This window comes from Pipistrellus hanaki (genome assembly GCF_964339955.1).
Source record: "Pipistrellus hanaki genome assembly, chromosome: 21".
Lineage (NCBI taxonomy): Eukaryota > Metazoa > Chordata > Mammalia > Chiroptera > Vespertilionidae > Pipistrellus > Pipistrellus hanaki.
The window spans coordinates 2,726,764-2,744,287 of NC_140523.1; the positions used below are offsets into that span (position 1 = coordinate 2,726,764).

Here is a 17,524-nt window from a genome sequence, read left to right on the forward strand (position 1 = left end):
TTGTTTTGTTGATCCTCACCTGAGGATTGTTTTTGATTGATTTTTTTTTGAGAGAGAGAGAGAGAGAGAGAGAGAGAGAGAGAGAGAGAGAGCGAGGGCGAGGGAGGGAGGGAGGAGGAGAGAGGAAAGTAGAGAGAAACATTGGTTGCCTCCCACGTGTGCTCTGATGGGAGGGGCTCAAGCCTGCAACCCAGATAGGTGCCCTTGACCTGGATTCGAACCCGATACCCTTAGGTATGTGGGACCAACACTCGCCCTGGAGCTACACCGGCTGGGGCTAGATGTTTCCATTTTACTTGGGGGAATTTTCATTTAACAACGGGATTCTTTTTCTGTTTTGGTTTTAATATCAGACCTTGAAGAGTTTGTAAAAAATACCCATGGCCGGGGACTTGAGTTAGGCCCGTGGTCGGCAAACCGTGGCTCGAGAGCCACATGCGGCTCTTTGGCCCCTAGAGTGTGACTCTTCCACCAAATGCCACGGCCTGGGCGAGTCTATGTTGAAGAAGTGGCATTAGAAGAAGTTTACGTTTAAAACATGTGGCTCTCTCCAAAGAAATGTCAATCGTTGTGCTGTTGATATCTGGCTCTGTGGACTCATGAGTTTGCCCACCACTTAGGGTAAAAGCTCACCCTGTGTTTCAAATCTGCATGTTTCGCCGGGACCAGTTTGGCTCAGTGGACAGAGCCTCGGTCTGCGGACTGTAAGGTCCCAGGTTCGATTCCGGTCAAGGGCATGTACCTTGGTTGCGGGCACATCCCCAGTGGGGGGTGTGTAAGAGGCAGCTGGTCGGTGTTTCTCTCTCATCGACGTTTCTAACTCTCTGTCCCTCTCAATTCCTCTCTGTGTAAAATCAATAAAAAATATATTTAAAAGAAATTTTGCATGTTTCCATCCGTATGCACGATTGTCCATGGCTTTGAATCTTCTGATGCAGCAGCATTTCTTGTTCATATATTTATTGTTTGTTAACTCATGGCCTTCCCAGTGCCTGTCCCATCTTCTCAGTTCCCTTTTTTTGGGGCAGTTTTAGCAGCAGCGTGAGCTTGGAGATCTGTGTGGGGCTGCAGCCGTGGGGGTGGCGACGCTGAGGAGCCCTGAGCATGGTGTTTTGTGGACTGCACCCAGCATTTAAAAAAAGCAGGAGGCTAGGATATGAAAATAAATCTCAGGGTTTTGCATCTCGTTGGGTGACTGAGCCCAGCTGTGCCCGTAAAGCTGGTTATCTTTCATTTGGTGATCACTTGTTTCTAGGAAAATACTGGAGTAGATGTACATTTTATTGAGGGCTGACTGTATCAGCTGCATTTGAAGAGATTTAAAAATATATATATATATATATATATATATATATATATATATATATATATTTAATTTTTTACAGAGAGGAAGGAAGAAGGATAGAGAGTTAGAAACATCGATGAGAGAGAAACATTGATCAGCTGCCTCCTGCACACCTCCTACTGGGGATGTGCCTTCAACCAAGGTCCATGCCCTTGACTGGAATTGAACCCGGGGACCCTTCAGTCCGCAGGCAGGATGCTCTGAGCCCCAAACCATTTCAGCTCGACTAAGAGGTTTTTAAATGTAGATTTTCCTTAATGGGGGTTAGTGTAGCAGAGTTGCTTTGTGACCTCTTCAGGGGTAACCGATTGGACAGATTGACAAATTAACTGTTAGGGAGCACGCTTCCTTTGCAGGCCTGAGGGGCCTGCACCACGCTGAGCTCCTTTGTTTACTCCCTTCCCATTGACTTGGGTACTCAACAGGAATTTGTAGCCACTTCTCACCTTTGTTATTTGTAGCCACTTCTCACCTTTGTTGATTCAGCTTGTGTTCCTGCATTTCAAATACACACCAAACCAACAGCAGATATAGTGTTTCCGTGAAAACGAAATTGATTTGCTTTGGAAAGATTCCATAGTAGCTGTCATTAAAGCACCTACTGTGCGGGAGCCTGGGACTTGAGGCCTTTATTTGTGCTCCTTAGAGGAATCCTCACAGGTTGAGAGCCGCCTCTGCTGCAGAGCCTGAAACCATCGGAAAACACAGATATTTACCTTACGATTCATTAACAGTGGCACAATTACAGTGATGAAGTAGCAGCGATAATAATGTTATGGTTGGGGGTCACCACGACATGAGGAGCTGTATTAAAGGGTCGAGGCATGAGAAAGATTGAGAGCCACTGGATAAGAGGAAAGTATATAGGTCTAGAATACTCACAGTTATTATTTTTTAATGTATTTTATTGATTTTGTACAGAGAGGAAGGGAGAGAGATAGAGAGTTAGAAACATCGATGAGAGGGAGTCATCGATCAGCTGCCTCTTGCACACCCCCTACTGGGGATGTGCCCGCAACCAAGGTACATGCCCTTGACCGGAATCAAACCCGGGACCTTTCAGTCTCCAAGCCGACGCTCTATCCATTGAGCCACACCAGTTTCGGCATGTTTGTTGTTTTTGTTAATCCTTTCCCGTGGATATTCTCTCTCCCCCCCCCCCCCCAGCAACCCAGGTACCTGCCCTTGACTGGGAATTCTGTTTGGTGCGTGGGCAGACAGTGAGTCAGTCACTGCAGGCAGGGCTGTCCTCTGCTTGTCTTAACATTCCTTTTTAAGAAACCAGAAACTCAAAGTCACCTCGTTGTGAGTGTGACGGATGCCAGAACACAGCGCTGTTCGAAAGGCTGCGATTTCACATCCGAAGTGGTTCCCACGGGGAGGAGGGGGGCTTGGGAGGCAGTGTGGGGGTGGTTAGGGCAGAAGCGGGGGTGGGGGGAGCAGGAGAGGGTGGGCAGGAGAGGGTGACCCAGGGAACCTCAGAAGAGCTCTGCCCTCGTGCCCTGCGACTCCCCTTGGTGAAGACCGGACTTTGCCTCTGATTTGTTTTGTTCGAAACTTAGTTTGCAAATAGGCATTGCATTGGAATCACTTTAAAAAAAAAAAAAAAAAAAAAAAGACTTGCCAAAACCGGTTTGGCTCAGTGGATAAAAGCATCCGCCTGCAGACTGAAAGGTCCCAGGTTCGATTCTGGTCAGGGGCAAGTACCTTAGTTGCAGGCACATCCCCAGTAGGAGGTGTGCAGGAGGCAGCTGATGGATGTTTCTCTCTCATGGAGGTTTCTAGCTTTCTATCCCTTTCCCTTCCTCTCTGTAAAAAAAAAATCAATAGAAATACATTAAAAAAAAAAAAAAAGACTAACACCTACCTGATTAGATGTAGGTGTTTCCAGGTGGGTCCGCTGCTTTGCCAGCATTGGGCTTAGGTGTGTCCTTCGGGAAAATGGCTCTCGAAGGTGTGGTGTGTCTCTTCCGGAAGTTAAAATTAAATAAAATATCTCTGAAGTAATGATTTCTCAGCTAAGGACTTCCCCTGCCCTCTGGTCCCCCTCCCCGCCCCCCATGACTTTTGGCTGGAGATATTTCTGGTTGGGGCTGGGATGCAACTGGCATCAAGGAGCATCCTACAACGCTATAATGCCCTCTCAGCAAAGAATTACTACCCCGTTTCCCCGAAAATAAGACAGTGTCTTATGTTAATTTTTTTCTCCCAAAGTTGCGCTAGGTCTTATTTTCAGGGGATGTCTTATCTTTCCATGCGCTAGGTCTTATTTTCGGAGGATGTCTTATTTTCGGGGAAACACGGTAGTATCTAGCCCTGGAGACACTGGTCCAGAGCACGCAGCCCGGTGCTTGCCACAGTGTTTGTTTGTTTTATTGAGAAAGTTGTCTTTTTTTTTTTTTTTATCTCACCTTTCGTTTTTCTTTTCTGCGGCATGAACCCTGGTCCCCACTTCCTTCCTGAGACACAAGTGCTATTTGCTGCCGCTGAGGTTAGCAGCCACACCTTTTCAATCTCCTTTGACCTGCCGAGTTGCCGTGTTACAAAGTCTAAAGGATACAGCTTATTGGGCGGAAAGGAATCCGTGGTCAAACTGGTGCCATCTCTTCTCAGGGCCCTAAGGGGATGGGATTGCCAAAACCGGTGTGGCTCAGTGGATAGAGCGTCGGCCTGCGGACTGAAAGGTCCCAGGTTGGATTCTGGTCAAGGGCTTGCACCTTGGCTGCAGGCACATCCCCAGTAGGGGGTGTGCAAGAGGCAGCTGATCGATGTTTCTCTCTCATGGATGTTTCTAGCTCTCTATCCCTCTCTCTTCCTCTCTATAAAAAAAAAAAAAAAATCAATAAAATATAGATATCTTTAAAAAAGACTTCTGCCTTCAAAATTTTAATAACCTTGTGAGCCATATATAAAATTACACAGAACAACGGGAGACAGTACAACGAGTAGCCATATACCTAGGTGGCATTCATCTCTGTCTGGGAGAAAGTTTTTTTTTTTTTTTAAATATATATATTTTATTGATTTTGTACAGAGAGGAAGGGAGAGAGAGAGAGAGAGAGCTAGAAACATCTATGAGAGAGAGTCATCGATCAGCTGCCTCTTACACACCCCCTACTGGGCATATGCCCGCAACCAAGGTACATGCCCTCAACAGGAATCGAACCCGGGACCCTTCAGGCCCCAAGCCGACGCTCTATCCATTGAGCCAAACCAGTCTCGGCTGGGAGAAAGTTTTGATAGGCCTAGATTCTCCATGTGATCAAATGCCACCTCATTTATATGGTTTAGTGTTCAGAAACATAGGCCTTGAGCCAGAGGTGGAGGAGATAAAGGTCTTTGACATAGATGTGATTGGAAGGAATTGTTCTGCATCAAATTGGGCGCCTTAATAATAATAATAATAATAATAATAATAATGACGACTCGGTGGTACAGCAATACCATGTAGAGTAGGGGTGTCGAACTCAATCAGAGAAGGGGCCAAAATCTAAAATCCAGCCTAAATCGTGGGCCGAATGGTTTACTGAACAGTCATAAACTGACAATGTCATAAACTGACAGCGGAGTGCAGTGATGACAGCGCGGTGCGGGCCACATTGCAAGGCCTGGCGGGCTGGATTTGGCCCGCGGGCCTTGTGTTTGACATATGTGATGTAGAGGGTTGAGTGGTATGGATCCCACGCTCCAGGCTGGGGGTGGGGATGATGACATCACACACACACACACTTGCTGTAAAATGAGGGTGATTATGTACGTCTTCTTTGTTGTAAGGATTAGAGGAGAGTTTTGCATGGATCTGATACATAAGTGCTGCAAAAATATTAGCTGCTCTGCCTTCGATGGAGCTTTAGTTAGCCTGGAAATAAGCTTTAATGCAATCCCAGGGTAGATTGCTTTGTGCTTTTCCCCGATTTTGCTTCCACCAGCAACAGAAACTGGCCCCGCCAAGCTGTTCGGCCATTTTGTTAAGTTTAGGAATAAAAACACACACACACCCTCCCTGTGCCACCGAAATGGCAGCTCTTGGGTGGGGGAACCCTCAGGCCAGCTCTGCAAGTGAAGTGTTTCCGTGCTGCCCTCTGGTGGCCGTTTGGGTAGTGGCGATTAAGAAGGAAAAAAAAAACGGAACAATAGCTAGCATTCCTGAATGCAGGTCGCGATCGAAGTCTGTTTGTAAGAAATACTTCATCACTCCATCTGCCAGCTTCACAAAGGACTTCGAAATGATACCAGCTTGTTTTTATTCACAAATGAACACAGTGCTAAAGTTTTTCCATAAGCATTCTTTTTTTTTTTTCTGTCGGAATCTAAAAATGCCAGTTCTGGCTTGAGTCCCTTTCCTTTGTTTTTTTGCGTTATATTTTCCCTCGTGTTGATTGTTCAGCAAAAAAATTACGAAACTTGTCTCCAAATCGGATTTTAAGTAATTCTCAGATATGTCTTTTCCTTTAAAATTTTTTTTTACTTTTCAATTACAGTTTACATTCAATATTATTTTGTGTAAGTTACAGGTTCAGGCACTTATTTTTCGTGAGGATTCTGTATGTATGGTGGATAATTCCTGACAATTCCATTTTTTAAAGTTGCCTTATAACTATGCCATGGGAAATGAGATAATTTTATTACTTTATTGTTTAGGTGAAATCTTAAAGGATTTCTCACCAGCTAAATTGATTTGACCCTTTTTGTGAGTCTTGTGTGGACTTTTTACATCATCTCCTTTAAATCAGTAATGCAAACTATAATTTACCATTCCTAGGTACTTTTTAAAATATATATTTTATTGATTTTTTGCAGAGAGGAAAAGAGAGGGATAGAGAGTTAGAAACATCGATAAGAGAGAAACATCGATCAGCTGCCTCTTGCACGCCCCCCACTGGGGATGTGCCCGCAACCAAGGCACATGCCCTTGACTGGAATCGAACCCGGGACCCTTCAGTCCAGAGGCCAAGGTTCTAGTCAAACCGGGCAGGGCCTGGAGGAATGTTTAGAATGAGGAAGGGCAGGGATGTGTGGTGGCCCTTCCTCATTCTCAACATTCCTAACAGTCTGCATTGCATTAGGCCTTTCCCTCGGGCACCAGTATGTTCTTTGTGCTCATTTTCTCCTGTGAGGTCTCCCTGGTCTGGGACTCCCTGCGGGAGGTCCCTGGGCAGGATCTCTGGGGTGAACGGGAATGTTTTTAGGGTGCTGCCATGCAGTCTGCCATGCAACCCGTTGTTGAGGACATTGATTGGAAAATTACCGCCGCATTGCAGTCTTACTTCTTGGGTGACCCTGCCTGGGTTTGTTTTTTTTTTTCCTGTGTTGCATTTTGCTTTGTTTTTATCTTGAGGAGGGAGGGAAGATACTAACTAAATAAAACTTAGTGGATTCAGATGGATCGACCTGTTTCACCTGGGAGAGTTACTTAAGTACTTCAGAGCTTCAGGTTTTTTGTTTTGTTTGTTTGTTTGTTTTTTCATCTGAATGAAGGAGAAAATAATATTCTCCTCTTGAGTTTTTGCCAGAGAAACTAATTTATATAAAACTAGAGGCTCGGTGTATGAAATTCATGCATGGGTAGGGTCCCTCCTGGGTCTGACTGGTAATCTGTGGACCACTGGTGGGGTGCTCAGGGGGGGTCCCCGCCGGCACCTGCCATGGCCAGCCTGGGACCTGTGGGCTGGGGGCAGCTCCTGCATTGAGCATCTGCCCCCTGGTGGTCAGTGTGCATCATAGCGACCAGTCATTCTGCCATTCGGTTGATTTGCATATTAGGCTTTTATTATATAGAACTGGTGGCCCATCGTGCAATGTCGCATGCAGTAGGTTGCCTGCTGCTTCTGTGGGAGCCAGTGGGAACCAGTGGGAACCGGAGTGCACTGCCAGGAGCCCTGCAGCTTGGGGCGGGGTGGGGGGGCTCGCGCGCGCACTGGGGGGCAGGGTGTTCTATGAGCATGCTGCCTCGGTTGTTACTGTGACACCATAACGGACAGTTTGCATATTATCTCTTTCATAGCTATAGATATGTAGATATAGATATATAGAAAGAAGTATAGTTAGATAGCTGGAATGTAGCATCATATAAGCACTCAGGAAATAGTAGCCAATAAGGATGTTGAGAATGATACTGATGATACTGCAATATAAGACCATAGAAGCAGCCAAAACCAGTTTGGCTCAGTGGTAGAGCATCGGTCTGCGGACTGAATGGTCCCAGGTTCGATTCCGGCCAAGGGCATGTGCAATGGTTGCGGGCACATCCCCGGTGGGGAGTGTGCAAGAGGCAGCTGGTCGATGTTTCTCTCTCATTGACGTTTCTAGCTCTTTGTCTCTCTCCCTTCCTCTCTGTAAAATATCAATAAAATATATATTTTTTAAAAAATAAAATAAAATAAGACCATAGAAGCAAATTAGGAAGTTGGGATTTTTTGCATCAATTCACCAGCCCCTACCAAGTCATTTTAAACGCTAGGATTTGTAAAAAAAACAGATTCACGTGGCAGTTCTTAAAAATCTTTTTAAACCTCCGTGTATTTTTTTTTTTTCCCCTCACCAAGTAACTCGGCATCTGAAGAAGCCTCGGGCTCCGACTCGGGCAGCCAGTCGGAGAGCGAGCAGGGCAGCGACCGGGGCAGCGGACATGGCAGCGAGTCCAACAGCAGCTCCGAGTCCTCGGAGAGCCCGTCGGAGTCCGAGAGCGAGTCGGCAGAGTCCAAGTCCCAGCCGGTCCTCCCGGAAGCCAAAGAGAAGCCGGCCTCCAAGAAGGAACGGCTAGCCGACGTGAAGAAGGTAGTACCTCCTTCCGAAACCGGTGTGGCTCAGTGGAGAGAGCGTCATCGGCCTGCGGACTCGAAAGGTCCCGGGTTCGATTCGGTCAAGGGCATGGACCTTGGTTGCGGGCACATCCCCAGCCAGTACGGGGTGTGCAAGAGGCAGCTGGTCGATGTTTCTCTCTCATCGACGTTTCTGGCTCTCTATCTCTTTCTCCTCCTCTCTGTAAAAAAATCAATAAAATGTATTAAAAAAAAAAGAAAAAGAGAAGGTTCCTCCTTGGTCGTGCCGTACCCATGGCCCCGCAGCTGGGACCCGCCGGCAGCCCTGCCTTCCCCCAGGAAACTCCTTGGGTCTCTTGATAAGGAAGCCCACAGCCCCGTTTTCTGACAACATGCTGCCCCTGCATATAAAAATGGGGACTGCTTTCTGCTCTACTTGCTGAACATAGGCTATCCTATATAGCGAAAGCCCAGCCCCCACAACGGCGTCACGGCCTGAACGACTGCTGGACCACACGTATGAGATGTGCTGACTGACCATCTCTCGGTCCCTTCCGCTGGTCCGCAGGCTCCAGTTGCAGCATGGCCAACGGGGAGCCACGGGGAACTGGGTGGGTGGTGGTGGGACTGGGGACTGGCGAGCAGGCATCCAAGGTGGCCATGAGTGCAGGTTAGGCCTAAGGACCCTACCCGTGCATGGTTTCGTGGCCTCTAATAAAGGAAATAATTCCATAAGCCGTCAAATTATAGGGCAGAAGCACGAATTTCTATAATTTTTTTTTAATTTTTAATATATTTTATTTATTTTTCACAGAGAGGAAGGGAGAGAGATAGAGAGCTAGAAACATCTGTGAGAGAGAAACATCGACCAGCTGCCTCTTGCACACCCCCTACTGGGGATGTGCCTGCAACCAATGTACATGCCCTTGGCCGGAATCGAACCCGGGACCCTTCAGTCTGCAGAACGACGCTCTATCCACTGATTTTTAAACTAATTTAAAAACTTCGGCTAATTTTGGTTTTTAACATTTTAAAAATGTGGTTAAGCCCCTACTGGTGTGGCTTAACCTATGAACCAGGAGGTCACAGTTCAGTTCCCAGTGAGGGCACATGCCTGCCTTTCAGGCTCAATCCCCAGTGAGGGGTGTTTAGGAGGCAGCCCATCAATGATTCTCTCTCTCTCTTTCTTTTTTTTTATTTTTATTAAATATATTTTTATTGATTTTTCTCAGAGTACATGCCCTTGACTGGAATCAAACGTGGGGCCCTTCAGTCTGCAGGCCGACGCTCTCTATCCACTGAGCCAAACCGATGAGGGCCAAACAACCCTTTTGACATTTAGTTACTTGAACGCTCCTCAATTAAAATACATGTTGCAGCCGAGACCGGTTTGGCTCAATGGATAGAGCGTCGGCTTGGGGACTGAAGGGTCCCGGGTTCGATTCCGGTCGAGGGCATGTACCTTGGTTGCGGGCACATCCCCAGTCGGGGGTGTGCAAGAGGCAGCTGATCGATGACTCTCTCTCATCGATGTTTCTGACTCTCTCTCTTTCCCTTCCTCTCTGTACAAAATCAATAAAAATATATTTAAAAAATAAATAAATAAAAATAAAATACACGTTGCAGTAATGAAAATAGTAAATGAAGAGGGTGTGAAGAAAAAAAAGAGTCACGCACGGTGTGTTAATTTTACAGATGTGGGAGGAATACCCGGATGTTTATGGGGTTCGGCGGTCAAACCGGAGCAGACAAGAGCCGTCACGATTTAATATTAAGGAGGAGGTAAGAAAAAGCAGTGTTTTAAGGGGATATATTGAAGCTCCTTATCTGACCTCAGCGTCAGGGTGGGAGTTAAGTGACTGATGTGAGAGCTTCCTCGACCTCGTACGCAGCAAGGAACGCCCAGTGGGATTTAAAATATATTTTATTGATTTTTCACAGAGAGGAAGGGAGAGAGATAGAGAGTTAGAAACATCGATGAGAGAGAGTCATCGATCAGCTGCCTCCTGCACACCCCCTACTGGGGATGCGCCCGCAACCAAGGTACACGCCCTTGACCGGAATCGAACCCGGGACCCTTCAGTCCCCAAGCCAACGCCGGTCTTGGCAAGCCCAGTGGGATTTAAAAAAAAAAAGAAACATCAGAAAGAACATGTCATAGTGAATGCTGAGATTCCTTCCCGCCTGGAAGCTCAGGTCGAATGATGACGCTACGCTGGGCGGACTCGCGGGGCCAGCATGCACCCTGAGAACCGCGGATTAAAGTCTGTGCTCCTTTCTCCCCCTCCCACACGGAAGGCCAGCAGCGGGTCCGAGAGCGGCAGCCCCAAGCGGAGAGGCCAGAGGCAGCTGAAAAAGCAGTAAGTCTTTCCCGGTGGAAGATGGGAATGGGTCAGCGTGTCTGGGCCCGCCTTCGCTGTGTCTCCAGCCGACCCCAGCTCCCTGAGCGATGGACATAAAAGGCTCCACTGCCTTTGCAGTTGAAAAAATATATATATTTTCCCCTAAAGTTGACACACATTCATATATAGGGTGGCTCTGGTACCTTTTTTTTTTTTTTTTAAATATATATTTATTGATTTCAGGGAAGAAGAAAAGGAGAGAGAGAGAGAAACAGCAATGCTGAGAGAGAATCATTCATCGGCTGCCTCCTGCACGCCCCACCCTGGGATCGAGCCCACAACCCAGACATGTTTCCTTGACCGGAATCAAACCCGGGACCCTTCAGCGCGCAGGCCGATGCTCTATCCCTGAGCCAAACCAGCTAGGGCTCAGAAATCTGAATTAACAAAGCCCCTTTTAGTGAACTGGTCGGCGCTGAAATTTGAGAAATACTGATGGAGTATATAATATGACTTCACTCTGGCTAGAGATAATAGTCAGAATAGAATATGAGAGATGTAATAGCATTCTCCCCGCCCCCCCCCAGAACAAATAGTTTTAAAAACACAGCCTTAGTCTAGTTTCCATTTTCATTTATTTATTTTATTTTTATTTTAAAAAAATATATTTTATTGATTTTTTACAGAGAGGAAGGGAGAGAGAGAGCCAGAAACGTCGATGAGAGAGAAACATCGACCAGCTGTCTCTTGCACACCCCCCACCGGGGATGTGCCCGCAACCAAGATACATGCCCTTGACCGGAATCGAACCCGGGACCCTTCAGTCCGCAGACCGACGCTCTCCCACTGAGACAAACCGGTTTCGGCCATTTTCATTTATTTTGTTACGAGAGATAAAACCAGGAGTCGATATCGCACAGCCAACATTTCAGTGGAGCTAGAAGAAATCTCTTCAGCGTCATAGCTAACATCCACACGGTCTGCCTTTTGGATAATTAGATCGGAACCGGTGCTGTCAGAATCTTCGAGCTGAACAAGCCCGGAAGCGTCTCGGAGAGAAAAGTGACTGTGCTTTGCTTTGATCGCAGAGAAAAGTGGAAGCGGGAGCCCTCGGACGAGGAGCGGGAGCCAGGCAGCGGAGCAGAGAGTGAGCCAGAGCAGAGCGCGGGGAGAGCCCGGAGGCCCGTCCCCAGAAGGTGCAGTGTTTGCTGGCGGGAGCCCCCTCGTGCTAGGCTAGGGGTGTCGAACTCAATCAGAGAAGGGGCCAAAATCTAAAACCCAGCCTAAATCGCGGGCCGAATGGTTTACTGAACAGTCATAAACTGACAATGTCATAAACTGACAGCGGAGTGCAGTGATGACAGCGCGGTGCGGGCCACATTGCAAGGCCTGGCGGGCTGGATTTGGCCCGCGGGCCTTGTGTTTGACACATGTGTGCTAGGCCTACAGGGCGGCGCTAGAGGGAGCCCTCAGCAGAGGGACACTGTGCGGTGCCTCTGGGCTCCCAGTGTCTTCTGTTCACTTCCTGCCAGCCCGCCTTGTTGGCCAGTGATTGCTCAGAGTGACTCTTCCTGTTGCTTATCCCATCATTTGGGTTAGTTCTGTGGGAAGAGTACGCTTTCTCTTTAAAAAAGCTCCTTTATGGCCCAGATGGACCGGCTCCTTGGTTGAGCGCTGACCATGAGGTCTCGGTTCCATTCCGTGCCTGGGTTTTGAGCTCGATCCCTAGTAGGGGGCGTGCGGGAGGCAGCCCACCAGTGATCCTTTCTTACCATTGATTTTCTTTTTTTTTTACCGTTCTCCTCTTCTCTCTTCCTTTCTCTCTAAACTCAATAAAAACATTTTATGATAATGTACCACTTTTTAAATTTTTTTTTAAAAAATGGTACAGCCACTTTATTTATTTATTTAATTTTATTTATTTATTTAATGGGTTTTTTATTTTTTAAATTATTATTTATTTATTTTTTAATATATTTTATTGATTTAAAAAATATATATATTTTATTGATTTTTTGTACAGAGAGGAAAGGAGAGAGATAGAGAGTTAGAAACATCGATGAGAGAGAGTCATCGATCAGCTGCCTCTTGCACACCCCCTACTGGGGATATGCCCGCAACCAAGGTACATGCCCTTGACCGGAATCGAACCCGGGACCCTTAAGTCCCCAAGCCGATGCTCTATCCATTGAGCCAAACTGGTCTTGGCTATTTTATTGATTTTTTTTTTGCCCTCCTCCCTCCCTCCTACACATACCCTCCTTCCCCAGAGTTTTATGTCCATTGGTTGTACTTATATTTATTTATTTATTTATTTATTTATTTATTTATTTATTTATTTATTTAAATCCCCTCCTAAGGGTATTTTTCCACTGATTTTAGAGAGAGTGGGGGAGAGAGGGAAAGATCGAAATATCGACGTGAGAGAAACACATTGATTGGTTGCCTCCCGACCAGTGATTATTACTTTATTTTCAGTTTCGTCACTCAAAGATACAGTTTATTCTCTCTCGCTATGTAAGTACAGTTTTTTTTTTTTTTTTTTTTTTTTTTTTTTTTTTTTTTTTTTTTAAATATATTTTATTGATTTTATACAGAGAGGAAGGGAGAGAGATAGAGAGTCAGAAACATCGATGAGAGAGTCATCGATCAGCTGCCTCTTGCACACCCCCCACTGGGGATATGCCCGCAACCAAGGTACATGCCCTTAACCGGAATCGAACCCGGGACTCTTCAGTCCCCAAGCCGACGCTCTATCCATTGAGCCAAACCGGTCCCGGCTAAGTACAGTTTTGACTATTGTCTGGGAAAACCCTCTGGCTGTTTGCCTACCCCTGACTTAGGACACTGTACTTGCCCCTCCCCCCATCCCCCACCCCTCCAACCCCCCCAGCGCAGGGGTCCTCAAACTTTTTAAAGTGGGGGCCAGATCACGGTCCCTCAGAGAGCTGGAGGGCCGGACTATATGAACTACTAATCCCTACTGTAACACCTCGGCTGCGCTCACTGCCCAAAGAACCTGGCGGGCCGGATCAGACTCCCCTGGGGGCCGCATGTGGCCCGCGGGCTGTAGTTTGAAGACCCCTTCCCCAGCGGAATTCACCGAAATGGTCTCCTTCCACCTGAGTTAAGCTCTGAGGATTGGGATGGCACACCAGTTCCGCCCTCAAGATTTTATTCATTTCTTATTGAATCCTGGGTCTTGAATCCTCTGTGTAGCACTGGCCATGCATGGTGGGCCGGAGAGAAAGAGAGAGACGCGATTGTGAGCTTTCGTCCTCCCTCTTCTCCTTTCCTCTTTTTTACCACCGATCGAGGGGTATTTGGGGCATTTTCTTGTGTGAGGTCCTGGATGATGGCGCTCAGTCCTGGTTGTGGGCGGGAGTCGGCAGAGGGCATGTCCTCAGTCTGTTCCATTGGTCTGTGCCATTCAGTCTTCCAGTACGTTCCGTGCACATACAAGAAAAGTACATGTGTAATGATTCCTTATCCTTCTTCCATTTATACAGATTACACATTCCATGCATCTTTATATTTTTCTTTTCATGATCTTGGCAATCTTTCTATATCAGTACGCGGGAACCCCCTCAACCCCCTTTTTAAATGGCTCCATAATATTTATTGAACTAGTTCCCAGCTGATGGACACTTAGCGTGTTTCTAATCTTTTTGTTATTGCAAATGATACTCTGGTGAATACCTTAATATGCCTGGGCCAGTGTGTCTCTCTGTAAGATCAACTCCCAGAAGTGAAATGGTTCTGTTAGTAAGTTTGGGAGAGATTTGCAAATTGCCCACCGAAGAGGTGGCACCGGCAATGTGGTTGCTGAGTGTGTATTTTTTTTAAATATATATCTTAGTGATTTTTTACAGAGAGGAAAAGAGAGGGACAGAGAGTTAGAAACATCGATGAGAGAGAATCATCGACCAGCTGCTTCCTGCACACCCCCACTAGGGATGTGCCCACAACCAAGGTACATGCCCTTGATCGGAATCGAACCTGGGACCTTTCAGTCTGCAGGCCGACGCTCTTATCCACTGAGCCACACCATTTTTGGCTGAGAGTGTATTTTTATTGTCAGGTGATCCGAGGGTCAGTGGCGGACCATGGCCTCAGAACCCGCTATGTATGTCTCCTGCAGATGCTTGCAGACTGTTAGCATTTAGCATCACGTCCACGTGGAAAAATGCAGATTCCCAGTGAATTAGCATATCTCAGAGAAAAAGGGAGCCGGAACATACATTTCTAACCTTCCCCTCCTGGTTCATCCTACGTTATGTCCCCCCCTGCCCTGGGCAAAAGAATCACACAGATCTGAAAGTAAACACCAAACGACAGAGTAAAACTACCATTTTTTTTTTTTTTTTTTAAATCTTCCCATTCCAGAACAGTGCCCAAACCTCGTGTGAAAAAGCCGCCCAAAGCCCAGCGCGGGAAGAAGAAGAAGCAGGAGTCTTCTGATGAGGAGGACGAGGATGACGAAGCTCCCAAGAGGCAGACCCGCCGCAGGGCGGCCAAGAACGTGAGGTGGGTCACGCCCCGGAGGTGTTTCGTGAGGGCGAGGGCCATCGTGGTTCTGGGCCCCTGATCCTGCATCGGGTGGGCAGACATAACGACCCTTGTCCCGTGGAGATCTGGAACTCTGGTCTGTGTGGGAGCAAAAAAAGAAGGGGCGTCGGCCAACGGGAATATGGAAAAAGTAGCAATAGCTCATTTCAAGCCTTCGTTCCCATCAAGACGGCTGCCTCAAGTTCATGTGCCGTCAAGGTAGCTTGGTGATGTTATCTTCACTTCATAACATCCCTTTTTTTTTTTTTTTAATATATATATTTTATTGTTTATTTACAGAGAGGAAGAGAGAGGGATAGAGAGTTAGAAACATCGATGAGAGAGAAACATCGACCAGCTGCCTCTTGCACACCCCCCCACCGGGGATGTGCCCACAACCAAGGTACATGCCCTTGACCGGACTCGAACCCGGGACCTTTACAGTCCGCAGGCCGACGCTCTATCCACTGAGCCAAACCGGTCTTGGCTTTTTAAAATATATTTTATTGATTTTTTTACAGAGAGGAAGAGAAGAAGGATAGAGAGTTAGAAACATCGATGAGAGAGAAACATCGATCAGCTGCCTCTTGCCACACCCCCACCTGGGGATGTGCCCGCAACCAAGGTCCATGCCCTTGACCGGAATCAAACCTGGGACCTTTCGGTCCGCAGGCCGACGCTCTATCCAGAGTCAAACTGTTTTCAGCCATAACATCCCTTTCGAGGAGCAATGTTGGGGGCTGTGCTAGTGCCTCACTCACTCAGTGTTGTGCCTCTGCAGCTACAAGGAGGATGACGACTTTGAGACCGACTCGGACGACCTCATTGAGATGACCGGGGAAGGAATTGATGACCAGCAAGACAGCAGTGAAACCATTGAGAAGGTCTTGGACTCGCGGCTGGGAAAGAAAGGAGGTGTGAGCGTTTGGCAAGCAAATTCCTTCTTTTATCTGCGCAGTCAGACCCCAAATTTACATATGTCAACTCTGAGATGATGCATTGGCAGCCCATGCCCATATTTGTTGTGAAGTAGGGAATTTTTTTCCGACCCCCATCTTTTTTATTTTATTTTAATTAAAAAAATATTTTATTGATATTTTTACAGAGAGGAAGGGGAGAGGGATAGAGAGCTAGAAACGTCGATGAGAGAGAAACATCGACCAGCTGCCTCCTGCACAGCCCCCAAACGGGGACGTGCCCGCAACCAACGTACATGCCCTTGACCAGAATCGAACCCGGGACCCTTCACTCCGCAGCCCGATGCTCTGTCCACTGAGCCAAACCATTTTCGGCTGGAAGACATTTTAAAGCATAAAAACTGAGTTTGCATTTTGAAAATATTTGAGGTTACTGATCTTATTTATTCCGTATTGTTTTCAAACGTCTGCTTCTTTCAAGTCCAAGGATCTTGGTGCTTCAATCTGAAAATAGACTCTTTAGACAATTGTTTTTAAAAATATATTTTATTGATTTTTTTTTACAGAGAGGAAGGGAGAGAGATAGAGAGCTAGAAACGTCAATGAGAGAGAAACACCGACCAGCTGCCTCTTGCACTCTCCCTACCGGGGATGTGCCCGCAACCAAGGTACATGCCCTTGACTGGAATCGAACCTGGGACTTTTCAGTCCGTAGGCCGACGCTCTACCACTGAGCCACACCGGTTTCGGCTCTTTAGACAGCTGTATGCGTGGGAAACCCTTTCGTGTCTGGTTTCATGCACTTTATCTACAGTTTGTTAAAACTGCATCCTTTTGCAGCCACGGGAGCAGCTACCACTGTGTACGCGGTGGAAGCTAACGGAGACCCGAGCGGGGACTTCGACCCTGAGAGCGAGGAGGGTGAGGCCCAGTACCTCATCAAGTGGAAGGGCTGGTCCTACATCCACAGCACCTGGGAGAGCGAGGAGTCCCTGCAGCAGCAGAAAGTGAAGGGCCTGAAGAAACTCGAGAACTTCAAGAAGAAGGAGGACGAAATCAAGCAATGGTACATTTTCTTTCTTTCTTTTTAAAAAAATATATTTTATTGATTTTACACAGAGAGGAATTGAGAGGGACAGAGAGTTAGAAACGTCGATGAGAGAGAAACACCGACCAGCTGCCTCTTACACCCCCCACACTGGGGATGTGCCCGCAACCAAGGTACATGCCCTTGACCGGAATCGAACCTGGGACCTTTCAGTCCGCGGACCGACGCTCTACCACTGAGCCGAACTGGCTTCGGCAAGCAATGGTACATTTTCCATCCTGGGTTAAAGAACTAAATTTGCAGGCCGAGGGGCAGGAAGGTCTAATATACCCGGACATCATACCTGTCCATGTCATGTAGTCAGGGTATTTTGTGTTAGGAATAGGGGCAGATGAGTATTATCTTTTTTTTTTTTTTTTTTTTTTTTAATTTTTAAGAAAACATTTTAAAAATATATCTTATTGATTTTTTTTACAGATAGGAAAGGAAAGGGATAGAGAGTTAAGAAACATCGATGAGAGACAAACATCGATCAGCTGCCTCCTGCACACCCCCTAATGGGG

At 46.9% G+C, this 17,524-nt stretch overlaps 1 protein-coding gene across 1 annotated transcript in view; it reads left to right on the forward strand.

Moving 5' to 3' along the window:
- The window catches only part of CHD2 (chromodomain helicase DNA binding protein 2), a 69,169-nt gene that overhangs the window by 9,383 nt on the left and 42,262 nt on the right, over positions 1-17,524 (forward strand). The window contains 7 exon segments of the mRNA XM_084869005.1: positions 7,891-8,122; positions 9,802-9,888; positions 10,405-10,466; positions 11,537-11,644; positions 14,835-14,975; positions 15,778-15,911; positions 16,754-16,979. Of these exon segments, the coding sequence (XP_084725131.1) occupies positions 7,891-8,122; positions 9,802-9,888; positions 10,405-10,466; positions 11,537-11,644; positions 14,835-14,975; positions 15,778-15,911; positions 16,754-16,979 (990 nt within the window).